The sequence below is a fragment of the Schistocerca nitens genome, chromosome 1, assembly GCF_023898315.1.
Source record: "Schistocerca nitens isolate TAMUIC-IGC-003100 chromosome 1, iqSchNite1.1, whole genome shotgun sequence".
Lineage (NCBI taxonomy): Eukaryota > Metazoa > Arthropoda > Insecta > Orthoptera > Acrididae > Schistocerca > Schistocerca nitens.
In genome coordinates this window covers 265,757,186-265,773,587 of record NC_064614.1, presented here as the reverse complement: position 1 = coordinate 265,773,587, position 16,402 = coordinate 265,757,186, and the positions used below count along the sequence as shown (strand labels likewise).

The 16,402-nt window shown below is 38.8% G+C and overlaps 1 protein-coding gene across 1 annotated transcript in view; it reads left to right on the top strand.

Annotated features, from left to right (window-relative positions):
• The window catches only part of LOC126247839 (actin-related protein 1), a 65,074-nt gene that overhangs the window by 8,339 nt on the left and 40,333 nt on the right, over window positions 1-16,402 (top strand). Inside the window, exons 3-4 of the mRNA XM_049948514.1 lie at window positions 3,046-3,247; window positions 3,334-3,458. Of these exons, the coding sequence (XP_049804471.1) occupies window positions 3,046-3,247; window positions 3,334-3,458 (327 nt within the window). The remainder of the gene's footprint in view (window positions 1-3,045; window positions 3,248-3,333; window positions 3,459-16,402) is intronic.

The window sequence follows — 16,402 nt, the reverse complement described above, 5'->3', positions numbered from 1 at the left end:
TCGACCTGCCAGCACTTTCATTTGGTAAGTCACATCATCTTTGTTTTTAGATATATTTTTCCTACGTGGAATGTTTCCCTCTATATATATATATATATATATATATATATATATATATATATATATATATATATATATATATATATATAGGGAAACATTCCATGTAGGAAAAATAATGTTTGAGAGTGTTTGTTGAATGTAGGAAAGATGCTCAGAAATTAAGTCCCATTTTGGAGAAAAAAAAACTCATAAGCACCTTCCAAAATCACGCTTAAAGCTCAAGAACAAGTGGAAGATGCGAGACCACGGCTCCACAGTGCGTGATCAAACTACTCCCAACCGAATTGTTGAATAATGTTTTGAGTGACACCAGCGGAATGGGGTTGTGTATTGTGTGGTGGGACAGACAGGGCATTCTGTTTGTTGAGTTCCTTCCCAGAGATGCAACCATTAGTTTGGTACAGTACTGTGAAACACTGAGAAAACTTAAATGCGCATTTCAGAAGAATAGGTTTGGATCACTGTGTCAAGGCATTGTGGTACGTCACGACAACTCATGTCCCCATTCTGCTGGTGTCGTTCAAAACCGGATTCACCAGTTCAGTAGGGAGTAGTTCAATCAACCGTGGTACAGCCCTGATCTTGCACCATCTGTCCACCATTTGTTCTTGAATTTGAGGCATTATTTTGGGGAAATGCTCTTTGACAGTGATGAAGATGCGAAAAATGATATTCAGCAGTGGCTGTATTTTTATTTGGTGTCTTTTTATGAAGAGGGCAGAGAAAAGTTGTTTTCCCACTATGACAAATGTCTGATCAATGCTTGCAACTGTGAAAAAAAAAATAATTTAAGAAGTGGTCTTTCTTCTAAAAATAAATTTTGGTTTGAAAAAAGTGATTTTGTGAGTTTTTCCAAAATGGTACTTGCTTTCCAGAGATGTCTCACAGACAATAACAGCAAGGAAGAGAAATTATTGAAGGCTTTATAAGCAGCATTTTTTCAGTCTAGTGACACATTGTATGACAGTAAGCCTTAAGCTGCACAGTATTTTCACCAAAACTTTGTTGAAGTAAATATTGTTACAGTATTGATCAAATTAATTATGTATTAATATAATAGAGGGAAACATTCCACGTAGGAAAAATATATATGAAAAAACAAAAATGCTGTAACTTACCAAACGAGAAAGCGCTGGTAGATAGACACAATAAGAAACGCACAAACACACACACAAATTTCAAGCTTTCACAACCCAAGGTAGCTTCATCAGGAAAGAGGGAAGGAGAGGGAAAGACGAAAGGATGTGGGTTTTAAGGGAGAGAGTAAGGAGTCATTCCAATCCCGGGAGTGGAAAGACTTACTTAGGGGGGGAAAAGGACAGGTATACACTCGCGCACACACACATATATCCATCCGCACATATACAGACACAGGCAGACATATGTAAATGCAAAGAGGTTGGGCAGAGATGTCAGTCGAGGCGGAAGTACAGAGGCAAAGATGTTGTTGAATGACAGGTGATGTACGAGGGGCGGCAACTTGAAATTAGCAGAGGTTGAGGCCTGGTGGGTAATGGGAAGAGAGAATATATTGAAGGGCAAGTTCTCATCTCCGGAGTTCTGATAGGTTGGTGTCAGTAGGAAGGATCCAGATAACCCGGACGGTGTAACACTGTGCCAAGATGTGCTGGCCGTGCACCAAGGCATGTTTAGCCACAGGGTGATCCTCATTACCAACAAACACTGTCTGCCTGTGTCCGTTCATGAGGATGGACAGTTTGTTGCTGGTCATTCCCACACAGAAGGCTTCACAGTGTAGGCATGTCAGTTGGAAAATCACGTGGGTGCTTTCACACGTGGCTCTGCCTTTGATCGTGTACAACTTCTGGGTTACAGGACTGGAGTAGGTGGTGGTGGGAGGGTGCATGGGACAGGTTTTACACCGGGGACGGATCCAGAGGGTAGGGAAGGTGGTTTGGAGATTTCATAGGGATGAACCAAGAGGTTACGAAGGTAACACATCTTGGCACAGTGTTACACCGTCCGAGTTATCTGGATACTTCCCACTGACACCAACCTATCAGAACTCTGGAGATGGGAACTTGCCCTTCAATATATTCTCTCTTCCCGCTACCCACCGGGCCTCAACCTCCGCTAATTTCAAGTTGCCGCCCCTTGTACATCACCTGTCATTCAACAACATCTTTGTCTCTGTACTTCCGCCTCGACTGACATCTCTGCCCAACCTCTTTGCATTTACATATGTCTGCCTGTGTCTGTATATGTGCGGATGGATATGTGTGTGTGTGCAAGTGTATACCTGTCCTTTTTCCCCCTAAGGTAAGTCTTTCCGCTCCCGGGATTGGAAAGACTCCTTACCCTCTCCCTTAAAACCCACATCCTATCCCTCTCCTTCCCTCTTTCCTGATGAAGCAACCTTGGGTTTTGAAAGCTTGAAATTTTTGTGTGTGTTTCTTATTGTGTCTATCTACCAGTGCTTACTCATTTGGTAAGTTACAGCATCTTTGTTTTTTATATATAATTATGTATTAATAAACAGAAATGACAAAATTGCACTTGCTCACAATTTTCTGTTTGATATGTGGCACGTAAACATGTAACACTACAGGGACTGTCTCTTTCTGTTAAATCTCAAGCCATGATACAGTTTGTTGATTTACCGTGATTTGTTTGAGATTGAAAGAAAGTCTCGCTCACAATAACTTTACATCGTTATTTAGAAAATTTTTAATATACAAATTTTTAAGGCTTTTTGCCAGATTAAAAGATCTCACTTAGATAATATAACATAATTTTTTTAAAAAATTCTATTAGGACCATTAACAATTATACTTTACCAAAGTTTCTCTTAAGAAAGACAGTGTTAGATTTAGTGTTGTTATGTAACTGTTTTTCTTGTCTATGTACTTTTAGTGCAATATAACTCATAGCTTGCATTTTACAGAATTTTGAGAGATGTCCAGTAGTGTGATGAAGCAGTGTATGGTCCTTCGATTAATATTTATATTGTGCTTTTTCCTATAGTATTGGACGTCCAAAGCATATTCGCGTTATGGCTGGAGCACTTGAAGCTGACTTGTTTGTAGGACCTAAAGCTGAAGAGCACAGGGGATTGTTAAGCATAAGGTATCCGATGGAACATGGAATTGTTTCTGACTGGAATGATATGGAAAGGATTTGGCAATATATCTACAGTAAAGATCAGCTTAATACATTTGCTGAAGAGGTAGAGAAGTCTTCATAAAATTATGTGGTTCTGTGTGTTTACTGTTTCTTAATTAGGTATTATTGCCGTAATTGTTTTTCTTGCAGCATCCCGTGCTGTTAACGGAGGCACCACTAAATCCTAGGCGTAACAGAGAGAAGGCAGCAGAAATATTTTTTGAAACATTTAATGTTCCAGCATTATTTGTTTCAATGCAGGCTGTGCTTAGTTTGTAAGTATTCCCAGTGAAACATTAATATGAAATAAAATTAAATCTGCTATGTTGCGTACTATATACAACCTCACTAGACAAAAAAGTTATCTTTTCTTGTAAGCTTGTAATACTTCTTTTAAACCTCAGTGACAACTGTGATTCACTGGGGAATCAATTGACAAGCTTCTGATCGTACGCTATCTAATTGTTAGAGCACTTGCGTAGTGTGTCCACATTGTGTGCATATTGCCTCCTGTTGTCAGTCTTTCAAGAAGAGTAGTTCACAATGCTACACACTTGGAAGAATGAGACAGGCACTGTGCTGTATGATATCCTTGGGAACTCATTAATGCTATACAGATCTTGAAGCAGATACCTGCCATTTTTCATCTCATTCTTTCTTTGCCCTCTGCATTGAAATAAAAGTTCAACATGCACTGAATTAATTTGTTGAAGGGAGGGCGATGGTTCAAACCTGCGTCTGGCCATCCTGATTTAGGTTTTCCATGATTTCTCTAAACTGCTTCAGGTAAATGCCAGGATAGTTCCAGTGAAAGGACATGACTGACTTCCTACCCCATCCTTCCCTAATCCGATGGGACTGATGACCTCGCTGTTTGGTCCCCTTCCCCAAATCAGCCAACCATTTATTGAGCGTATAGGTACAGTTTTATACAAAGGATGTTGTCCTCATGGCTACTTGATGTTCAAGTTGCATTAAAAATTATTCCCTGGAGCTTCAGAGAGTAGACAACTAAAATTTCCTAAGAATTCAGAGAGTTGCTCCCCCTGTGCTTCATTTATCCCTCAGTCCCTTTAATCCTCTCATTAACTGCACAAACTATCTTTTGGTTACACAATACAGGCTGATTCCAGTGTTTATAATTATCAGGAGACTTGTGGTACAGTTCGGCTACAACTTTACTGCCTGATAAAATCTTGTTAAACTGAACTCTAAAACTGTTATCTCCTACTTTAAACTCAAAACAGTTACCTGCTGCAGTTAATTGTGGCACCTACTTTTGTCATTCATCCCATAACAAGTATAAAATTCACTCAGATCTGGGATCACTAAACATGCCTGTATAAGGAGGTTGTTTGTGTTGTTACCCCTGGATGATAATTACATGAAATATTTGTCAGGATTTGTAAGCAGTGGGGTCTCTGAGGTACAGAATACACGAACACCGAGAAGTAACTTTAAACAGTTTATTAATAAAAGACTGATTATAAAGCACGCACGCTACGCGCACCCATCATCAATGTGTCTGACATCTTAACTGGCTAGTTACGGTCATATCAAAAGGCTCCATGGTGAGCTAAGAAAAGAGACATATTCGCCCCCAAGGCCACGCTAGTTATACGGTGCGCTGTGGACGGCAGCCAGTGGCTTACTCTCCTGCGGCAGACAGTAGCCGGACGAGCATCTACTGACCAAGCAAATTGTCGGCATTCCAAGATAGGTCATCTGGTGTGCGCGTGTTATGTACTGTATGGCTACGTGCAACCCGTAGACCCTTACATCACTCTCCCCAGAGAAAAAGAGCAACCATAGGTAGCTCAAAACGACCTCCTGGGTGTTATGAATTTATTTCACCATTCGTGGCATCAGAAGGCGTCACAACATGTATTTCATTTGCAGACACAGTAACGTTCAGTACAGAGAAGTGAGCTTTCAGGATGACAATTTCATACATGACAAATGCTGTTGACAAAAGACAAATTAATAAAAGCAATAAAAACACAATACTGACAATCAAGTATGCGTTAACATTATTGGATGAATCGAAGTTCTTAATTTTATTTGCTGCTTCAATGAAGTTTAACTCATTATTGGAAGAAATTACATTTTCATGGATATCCTTAATTAAATCACTGTTTTCAGAAAAACCTGATAAGGAATGCTTTCCATATGTTAATATGTATGAATCATTGTAATAAACAGATAACATTCTCGTTAATGGCAAATGTCCAGTGGCATGAAATGTAGTTGGCAATGCACTAGGCATATCAAATAGTTCACATGATAAATCACAATGTGTGGCATTCAAGATTAATTCACTATTATTCAGTTTGAGTGTAAAGGGTAGCTCAGGTGTATCATAATTATTACATGTAAATGTGACATCGAGGGTGGAGTTAAATGAGAAAATTATACCTTCAAAACATCGTTTAATATATGGATGATAAAGATGTGTTAAAATTCGAGGGCAATCATCTCTTGGGAGATGATTCATAAACAATTCTTTCTCACAGCTGTACACTCTGCTATCTTAGAATACTGCCAATTCATGGCAAATTAACTTATGACTATGTTTACACATATGCAAATCGTTTTCATTTAGGGACAAAAAATATATTCGATCCTTGCTGATCAGTAGATAATCATTTAGTACGTACTTTACACGAATACCTACCAGTCTCCACTTCACAGGGTACTACTTTCTAAGGCTGTTCTTAAGTTAAGGGCATCAATTGTAGTATTTGATAAACTATTAGTAATCCTTAACTATCAAATGTAGACCCTACCTGCATTTTGGCTGTGATCCAGTTATTATACCAAGATTTCCAAAATTGTATAATTACCCTTAACAGAATGAATTAGATCAATTTGCTTCTTTACAGAATTGAACTGTTGCTGGGTTTCACTCAGATTGTACTTGAGTACAAGTTTTGCATTACTTGTTGAAACTCCCTGTCTGATCGTGGTTCAAACAAGACACTTGCATACTGTGGTACTATTACTACAGCATTCATAGAATATGCTATCATAGCAAACATTATAATAAATATGGACATGGTTAATTAGTTCTGGTAACATGTGTAGTAAAAGGTTTAGCTTCACTTGTGCACCCTTTGTAATAGCTTCAATACTAAATTTTCACAACACATTCACATAAGCACATGGCTGAAATAAACACATGCATTGCACTCTCACGCACTACACACATTTATGCAGATTGTAGGGGTGTCTGGAACATGATCGCTCAGAACGTAGTGATGCCTCAGCCTCGAAGTCTGGACTGCGACCTTGTGTTTCTCGCTTCCTGGGTTTGAGAACAGCAGGTCTGCTTCTCGGTCGGTCCTCGTCGTCTTGCGATGCTACAGGAAATCTACCCAGAAATGGCTTTACACGATTGACATGAATGACAATGGAACGAAAGGGCAGTTGGAGCTTAAGAGTGACTGGCAACAACACCTTCAAGATTGGATATGGTCCTTTCCAAAACTTCTTAAACTTTTTGTCTTGACTCTTCTTTAACACCACGTTGCTCAGATACACAAGATCTCCAACTCGATACTGTGGCACTGATGCTTGGTGGTCGTGTTGTCTTGCTTGCTGAAGAAAGGATTGATGATTTCACTGTTTCATTCCCCTCCATGCTTCCTTTAGTTTGTGTGCTAGATCCCTTATGTGTTCATTGCTGATTCTGGCAATCGATCGTGCAAAGTCCAAAGGTGAATGCATTCTTCTTCCGTAGGCGATATCATATGGACTTAGGCCAGTTGAGCTGTGCATTTTGGCGTTGTAACAACTTACCAAGTACAGTAAACAGACATCCCAATTGTCATGTCTGCTGCCCCCATAATGGCTAACTATTGTAATAAAGGACTCGCTCGACTCTTCCATTTCCTTCAGGGTGTGCTGTTGTAGTCCTTAACTGAGTTATTTGTATGAACTTTACAAGTATGTTTAAGTAATTCACTCATAAAATTCGTTCCCTGATCACTAATTATACTTTATGGTGATCCAAACTTAAGAATCCATTCACAAAAACTTCAGATATAGTCTCAACAATCTGATCAGGTATTGGTATCATGAGAAGGTATCTAGAGAAATAATCTAACATTGTCAATATGTATTTGTTTCCATCTTTAGTCTTAGGCAACAGTCCTACATCATCTAGTCCTACTCTTTCAAATTGTTCACTTGTCTCTGGCAGTTCTTGCAATGTTGCTCTACTTTTTCCTACATTATTCCGTCTGTTACAGGAATCACGTTGTGAAACAAACTCGAAAACGTCAGCTTTGCAGCTCAGCCACCGAAACATTTGAGCAATTTACTGTTTGTTGCTTTTTTTACCGCAGTGTCCTGATAATAAAGAATCATGTTGTTTTCTCATGATTTGATCTTTCATGCTGTCTGGAATAACTAGGTGGTTCCCTTTAGTGATTTTGTATAATAATCCAGCTATTTCAACAAAATGTTATTCATTTTTCCATAATTTGCATTGTGGATCTTTTTCTTGAGCTGCCTTTAACTCTTCTTCTCGACTTATTGTAGCACAAACATTGACTTTTCGAGTCATTGCATCATCATTCACATGTTATTTACCAAGTTGGTGAATAACCTTAAATTGGTACTCACTCAGTCTTAATGCCCATCTTATTAATCTGGAACTTGGATCCTTTAAGCTCAATAACCATTTAAGTGCAGCATGATCTGTAATAACTGTAAATTCTCTTCTTGTTAAGAAACATCTGTTATGTGTTATACCAAAAACCAAAGCACAAAGCTCCTTCTCGGTAGTAGTATAATTACATTCTGCTTTGTTTAATTGTCTGGAAGCAAATGAGATTGGATGTTCATGACCATCAACTTCTTGAGACAAGATTGCATCTATGGCAAAATTGGATGCATCTGTTGAAATAATAAAAGGTTTACTAAAATCCAGATAGGCTAACACTGGGGCTATGGTTAGAGCAGTTTTAAGTTCTTCCATTGCCCTTTTGCATTCTGTTGACCTATTAAATGTGGCTCGTTTCTTCAGTAGCTGTGTCATTGGACGTGCTATATTCGCATAACCGGGTATAAATCATCTGTAGAAATTTGACAATCCCAAGAATGATTGTAGTTCTTTCAAATTCTGTGGTTCAGGTCGAACACCTTCACTGGTTATAACATGACCAAGGCAGTTAACCTTACTTTGTGCAAAATGACATTTATATATTGACAAAGACAGGGTTGCACTTCCTATACCCTCGAAGACAGCTTGTAGTCTCTCAGTATGCTGCTTCATGTTTTCACAAAAAATTATTACGTCATCTAGATAAACAAGTGCTTGTGTTGGGGTGAGCCCTCGTAAAACTGAATCCATCAGGCATTAAAATGTAGCCGGAGCATTATGAAGTCCAAATGGCATACGAAGATACTTGTGTACTCCTGTTGCAGTTGCAAATGAAGGTTTTGCTTGATCAGCAGGGTGCACTGTTAACTGGTGATAACCACTTGTTAAATCACTTACTGAAAAAATTCGACATCTGCCCAAGTAATCCAAGGTTTCCACTAGATTTTGTAAGGGGTAAATGTCAGGTGTGATTACAGCATTCAAAGATCAGTAATCAACACAAAAATGGAACTGTGGTTCTCCAGAAATTGATTCCTTATTTACAATTACAACAGACGAACAGCACGGTAGGTCTGAAGAATCTCTTGGTTTTATAATTCCGGCTTCTAATTGTTCTTTAACCATGTATTCTATCAACTCTCTTTGACTAAATCGTATTTGGTAAGGTTTCTGTGTGACTGGGGCTGCATTCCCTGTATGAATATGATGCTGAACTAAATGAGTGACAGGTAAATTTGCATGTTCTCGGAATAAATCTATATACTCCAATAAAACAGGCGCCAAAATCTTCTGTTAATCAGCTGCCAAATTTTCTATCTTCTACCAAATGTTGCACTTCAGTTCATTATTAACTTTGTCTCCTCGTTGCAATTATGTGCTACTGTTACCAAAACCTGTATTTATAACCGCAGCGTTTGTTACTTCATCTGGAATCTGTATTACGTCGCTTTTACTTATGCTCGACACTTCAGCAACCTTCATTCCTCATGGCAAAGCAGCATACTCATTGTTCATATTTGTTATTGTAACCAGGACTTTTGCAACATCCTGTCTCACCATTGTAGTGACACCTACACTTCTAACAACATAACAATGCATTGTATCCAGTAACTCACTTTTCCCAGATCGCTCAATTAATAACAAAGTTCCTTCCTTGCATCAGGGTGACTTAACTGCAACGTAGAGTGTCTTTCCTGCTCCCTTGGGAATTTGCTGAGGCTGATCAATTTGAACATCGACTCGTTTGGGCGATCCATTCCCACAACGTCAGTATTGCTGCTCCTTTGAGTATGATCTGAAGAATGATTTCCTAGGTTGTAGTTGCTACAGCCTAGTCTGATCTTTCTTTCTGCAACAAATATCTGTGCCTCGTTAACGGACAAGAAATCAAATCCAAGTACACTGTTGTAATGCTTTTTGTTATTTGAAACTACTTGTACCCTTGCTGTGTATTTATCTGTATCTTTATTTTCACCTTCATCTTGGACTTGGACAACAATTAATTCTACGTCAACTATAGTTACGTAGTTTTCTCCGTTTAACCCTTGCACTTTTAATAGCAGCGGTTTCAGTTTATCCTGTTTATCTATGCAACACCACTTTAATGAAGTCTCTGCTTCTGTGTCAATAAGTAGTTTGATGTTTCTCCCACGATATACAGCACCTATCACATCATTTTTGGTCTGATTTTCACTAGAACTAACAGGAACCACTGTTTCTGGCAGTGGGTGGAAAGAGTGGTGGCCTGTACGTCCCCATACTCGTTTGAAGATCTGGCAGATTATCTTTGTTCACATTACTTTTCTTTTTGTTGCGACAATCTCTCGAAATGTGACCCTGCATCCCACAGTGATAGCAGACTCAATTCTCTTTACAATCCTTACACTTGTGACCCAGCTTATTGCATCTGTGGAATTGTACTGTTGTGTTGAAAACTCTGCATTCTTGTTTCTGCATCTCATTCGGTCGTCTTAGTGCTTCAACGAAACCAACAGCTGATTCTATTGCTTCCTGAAACGTTTTACATCGTGCCAATCTAACAGCTTTGCTTACTTCCTCTCCGTACAACCCATGAATAAATGTGTCCAAGGCTCTCTGGTCGGCTTAGAAGAACTGAATGCAATTTTCAACTTCTACTAACTCTATGTTTGAGCGTTGATGTTTCGAATTCTGCCAGCAAACTGCTCGATATATTCGCCTCGTCGTGTTCTCAAACTGTAAAGCTGCTCGATTGCATTTTTACATTTAAATCTCTGAACAACAGCCATTCTAAACTCATTGTAATCTTCTGTTTTCACGCGAGTAGGCTCTGCACTAATGAAATCTTGTGCTGCTCCCAGAATTCTTAATTTGGCAACCACTAGCTTATTGGAATCTGTCCATGATCCTAACAGGGTGGCTTCTTCAAGTTTACAAAAAAACACTTTCACATCATCTTCGGGTTTCCCGCTAAACACTAGTACTGATGGCAAAAAGTAAAAATTCTTTATTGTAGTTGTACTTGTACCGCATGAACTATCATTTGACAACTATTTCAGAATGTTATGCTCACTTCTTTATGCTTTGAACTGCCGAATCTCTCCTTGCAGTTCGTAGATCGACAACATTACTCTGACTGGATTGCGGCATTTCGTCTAATTTAATGCCAATGAGTCACTAAAGTGTAAAATAAAAATCCATCACTGCCTTTCATATTCTAGCCAAACTGGAGTAGGCAAACCTGAATTCCAGCGTTGGATGTCCCCGCATAGTCAGAAGATGTTCATGCTGCTGCTGCTGCTCGAAGTTCACATTGTGCTGCACGTCTTCAGGACTGTAGGTTTTCCATAATTATCCCCATGCTGACACCACTTCTAGAAGGAAGTTGTTTGTGTTGTTACCCCCGGATGATAATTACACGAAATATTTGTCATGATTCGTAAGAAGTGGGTCCCTGAGGTACAGAACACACGAACACCGAGAAGTAAGTTTAAACAGTTCATTAACAGAAGGCGGACTATAAAACACGTACACTATGCACACCCATCATCACTGTGTCTGACATCCTAACACCAGCTAATTACGGTCTTATCGAAAGGCTCCATGGTGAGCTAAGAAAAGAAACATATTTGTGCCCGAGGCCACAATAGTTATATGGCACGCTGCAGACAGTAGCCAGTGGCTTACTCTCCTGTGGCACACTGCGGCCCGACGCACGTCTACTGACCAAGCAAATTGTCAGCTTTCCAAGACAGGTCGGCTGGCAAGCACTTGTTACGTACTGTACCGCTACTTGCAACCCGTAGACCCTTACACGTGACTAAATTCAACATTATGTATTCTGAATGTTAGGTAAATCTGATTTCTTATTGGCTTACTTAGCTTATTTGCTGCTCTTCATATCTTCACCCCAGTGGCTGGCATCTCAGATAATTCAGTGTGTGCTCTTGTGTGATCTACAAACATTTCTGATATATCGTAAACCTGACTCATTGTTTAGAGTAAAGGCTTTGCTTCAAAATCTCCTATTTATATATTCACATCTGGTTGAGTTTTAGTAGTGACTCTCTCCTCAAGCTACTCTTCCTCCAACTGATCTCTCTGTATTTCTTCAAAATTATCTGTGTAAGGAGCTTGTTATGTATATGAAGTTTGTAGGCGATGCCAAGTCTAGTAATTATTTCATTCAAGGTTCAAATTATTAGCAGTGTTATGGAAATAGCAAATTGTAACCCTCATATGGTTCACAGTGAATGTAATGCTTCCCACATAGAAGATATATCTGCTTGAACAAACATGGTGCATTTCTGAATGCAACATCCGCAGTCACTGTCCTAAAACAACCGGAGGCAACTTGCTTACCTCCTGTCTTGTAAAGATGACTCTCGGCCATCGTCCCATTCGTTTCTTCTCTACCTCTACTGGCAGCTTATGCTAATGTGTGTGCATTAAACATAGCATAACGAAGTGGCAGATAGGGAAAATCTCAGTGCTACTAGAAAGAGAAATTATGAATTATTGGGATGCCACTTAATTTTCCTTTTATTGATAGAATCATAAAAAATCTTAAGAGCCGGTCGACTATTAGCAATGTTCCCTGGTATTAATTACTCCCAGACCACCATAAATAGTGAAAACAAAATGCTCCACATAATCTTAGAATTCACATATATGTTTTCTGAAGCATCCATTAAAAATTCGACCAACGTTTAAGAGAAATCAAACGTCACGCAATAAACCACTTTTTACCTCCCCAGAAACTGATCATAGACTAGTAGTTGAGCTATCTTAACTATTTTTCGCCTGCCTGCTCAGGGTACACTTGTGTTCAGTTCTCAGTATCTGCCAATGACTATCAGTGGTAACTTAAACTTGTAATAAGTCTCTAAATGTGAACTGAAAGTTACAGAAATTATTATTAATAAATTCTCATTGCAAGTAATATCAGCAGAAGTGTTGCAGACGTACATTAACATTTAAACATTAAATATAAATAATAAAAGTCACACTTATTAGTGCTCAGCCTCATAGTTGAAATCACCTATGTCTGTCTATGCTCCAACATGATACAGCATCCACTCAAACTGCTGTAGTACACCAAATGTTCCTACCTTCATCCTAGCTTCCAGAAACATCCTTCTATACTGTACATTGAAATGTAACAACAAAATGTCATGAAATTTAGGCAGAGATGTGGCATAAACACCACAAACTGACTACATGGTACCTACATTATTTCCCTCATCAGGAGGCTCTATTTCCAAATCACCTTTAAAAATTTTGTTAAGTCTTTTTCAAGAAATAATGTTTTGTACATTGCAAACATCTCCATTGTGAACTTGACTTAATTAGGTTTCTAATAACTTATACGTGTCTCCTGCTACAGATGAGTAAACTCTTTACATTCATCCTGACTGTATATATTTCTATGTTTATAAAACTAGCTATTCCTCTCTATAGTATCATATCCTTCGTGCAATTTATTAACTGCTAAATCTAAGTCTCCCATATCTTTAAAATTTGCAGCATCACCAGTCTTATGTACTATTTATTCTCTACCATTTTATGTTAATGCACTCATACTTGATCTTAACCCACTTGATTTCACAGTATCGTCTTCATTTTTCCCAACTGTTGCAGCTGATTCCATAACTAGAAAGTCTTCAGCCTCATTAACACTTTCTACATTATATTTAAAAAAAAATCATTATGTCATTGTTTGAATCACTACCAGCTTCATTAATACCCATTTCTGCATTAACACAAATGAAATCATCAACAATATCAACACAAAAATTAGCAACATTATCATGAGAAGTATTTTTACTTCCAAAACCGTAGACTTTTGACCTCAATTAACATGCATGTCACTCACTTCCACATTCATTCTCTCGCACTCATTCACATTATCTGGCTGCTGCAGACATTTATCCACATCACTTCTTTCCAGTGGTGCCCTGCCCTCAGGGGTGCAATAAACACTACATTCTGCCAACGTAAAGATACTACCAGTATCATTTTCCAGGAGCTCGATTACTTTCTCCTGTGTTGTGATTTTTCCTTTATTAATATAAAAGTCTTTCCCAGAATTCCCTTCCCCTGAAAACTATATAAGTAAAAAACATCCCAAAAGGTCTTCGCTGATGTTTACCTGCTACTTTACATGCTTGTCTGCTTGCTTGGCCTATATCCCAATCTCGGTGCTATCCATCCCATATTTGATGCTCCATTTGTACCTCCTCACTGCCTTTGGTCATTGAATTTTTTGTTTCTCTTTCTGCCTCTTGGAATCCTGTTCACCGTATTACTGTGTAGCCTCCCATTATTTGTTTTGCCAAATCTCTCTTCCATGCTCCCCGTACTATAGCCTATACTGCCCATTATAGTTTTCTTTATTCCTGCTGCATCCCTCATTGTCATGCACATTAATGCAGGGTGGGACAAATAAAAATGGCCTGGAGAACAGAGTACCAGTGTACAAAGAAACATAGTAGAGGAAAGGAAATATAGTGGTTATAGCAGATGTTGAAAGTGGCTACTATTTATGTCTTTGCACTTTTGGGTCGCAGTCAGCAAGTTGCTGAAGGCGGATTGAAGCTGGACTGCTAGAATTCCTGCAATCTCATCTGAAATGTTCTGCTACAGTTTTTGAATGCTAGAAGGGTTGTTGGGATACACCATAAACTCGAGGGCTCCCTGTAATCAAACGCTGACAGATCAAGTGATCTGTGTGGCCAGCCAGAACTGCGACCAGATTGAGCTTTGTCAGGCGGGAATATTGTGTGAATGTGATTCAAGATTTGGCGGCTGATCGGTCAGATTTTCTGTCCTGTTGGAAGTAACTGTAGGTTAATGCTACCACTAATTCACGCCCAATTGTATCCACTCATCTGGGATACTTTTATTTGCCCCATCCTGTATTTCTGTCACCATGCATTTCCCTTTGTTAGTTCTACCTGCCATTCTTAAAAAAAAATCTGTCTATCTTTCTATGTATTCTAGGAAACTATCTGTGTTTCATTTTGTGCATTAATCAAATCTCATTGAATATTGTCAGGTTGCCCTTTTTTTTTTTTTTTTTTGAGTGGAAATGATTGTTAATGGAGCTTTTCAGTTTCTTCCATATAGAATGTTTTTATGTTTTGTCTGCCTGGTCTGTATAGTGAACCATTCAAAAACTCATTTTGTATCCTACATTGCTTTGCTTCTCCCCAACATCTGTGCAGAAGTCCTTTTGGTCTAAAATTGCTAGTATTCCAATTCATTAATGATAAAGTTTCACCTTCTAACAAACATATCACAAATTTAGCTTTAGGCCTATCTCCATCAATACTCACATTTAGAAATCTATCCGTAGAGCCTTGTAGAAAGTCTAAAGGATTCTAATTCCCAGCTTTATCGAAACTTTTCATTCCAAAATTACTAATAAAAGGTACCATTGTTCACTACTCTTCCATGCTCCAGATTTAAAAATTCCTTCTTCATTTATGATTACAGCATGTTTTCAGTGTCATTTAATTAACTGTTCCGCATACTTTCCATTACTTGGATGCTCTTCTTAAACTCAGTCCCCTGTTCTTTAATACTCTGCCTAATCTTGGCCATTTAGCCATTGACTTCAGCTATAGCTTTCATTATTGAATTTAATGTATCCACTTTTGTTGCACAGCTATTAGGTTGACACACACTAATCTCACTGACTGAAAATTGCCATACCTGGCAACTCTGTTATCACAAATACTATTTGAATTACTTGTTGTTGTACTTTTATATGAACCCAACACATCTTTTTTAAAAAAAGCCACAGCACTGTGTTAGACAGTTCATGTTTCGCAGTCTGTACTCAAATTTTGGAGTCTTGTTGCTTCCCACAAGACATATCAAGCCGATGCTCTGCTCTGCCACTGCCACTGCCGCTGCTGCTGCTCGCAGGGTTTCCTGCTTCCTGGCTCAGGTGGGCTGCTGCCATTCACTAGATATTCCATTGGCTGGTGTGGACTGTTACCACTGCTCGGTGGTACCACATGGTTAACCTGGCTTTTCATCCTCACCAAACCCATTGAGGCTTTCAAAGTCACTTCTTAAGTCATTTAGCCTTCAAAAGGAATCTCTTGAATGTCTCCTCGTCTGCATATTCTTCCAATTTGGCTAGTTAAACAATCACGACTTTGGGTTTGTCTGTGATTCAGTCAGACAAATCACGGACATGGCCCCATATTATGATATCATCGTACCATATTAAAAGTATAGACCTGTTAAATGTTTGAAGAGTATTTGTAATTGGTTGAAATGAAAGTTCCACATGCACTAAACACATTTATTGAACTCTGCTGAAAACTGGTTAACATAGTAAATTAATACTGCAGAACGAAAGCAAACTAGCGCTTTTCATTTATCATTGGTACGATTTTATACAACAGGTGTTGCCCTCGTGGCCGCCACATTCAAATTGAGCACTTCTGGCTGTCAGAACCTCATCCTGCCCCCTTGCCTGACGTCCCATCCGCAAGCTACCTGATGGTGTGTTCACTACCCCATACACAATAAGATATATCTCTGCCCATATATTGAACTATGATTTTATATTTTAGCAGAGGCTGTGACTTGTACTGTCATGGCTGTCAAGTGGTGCTC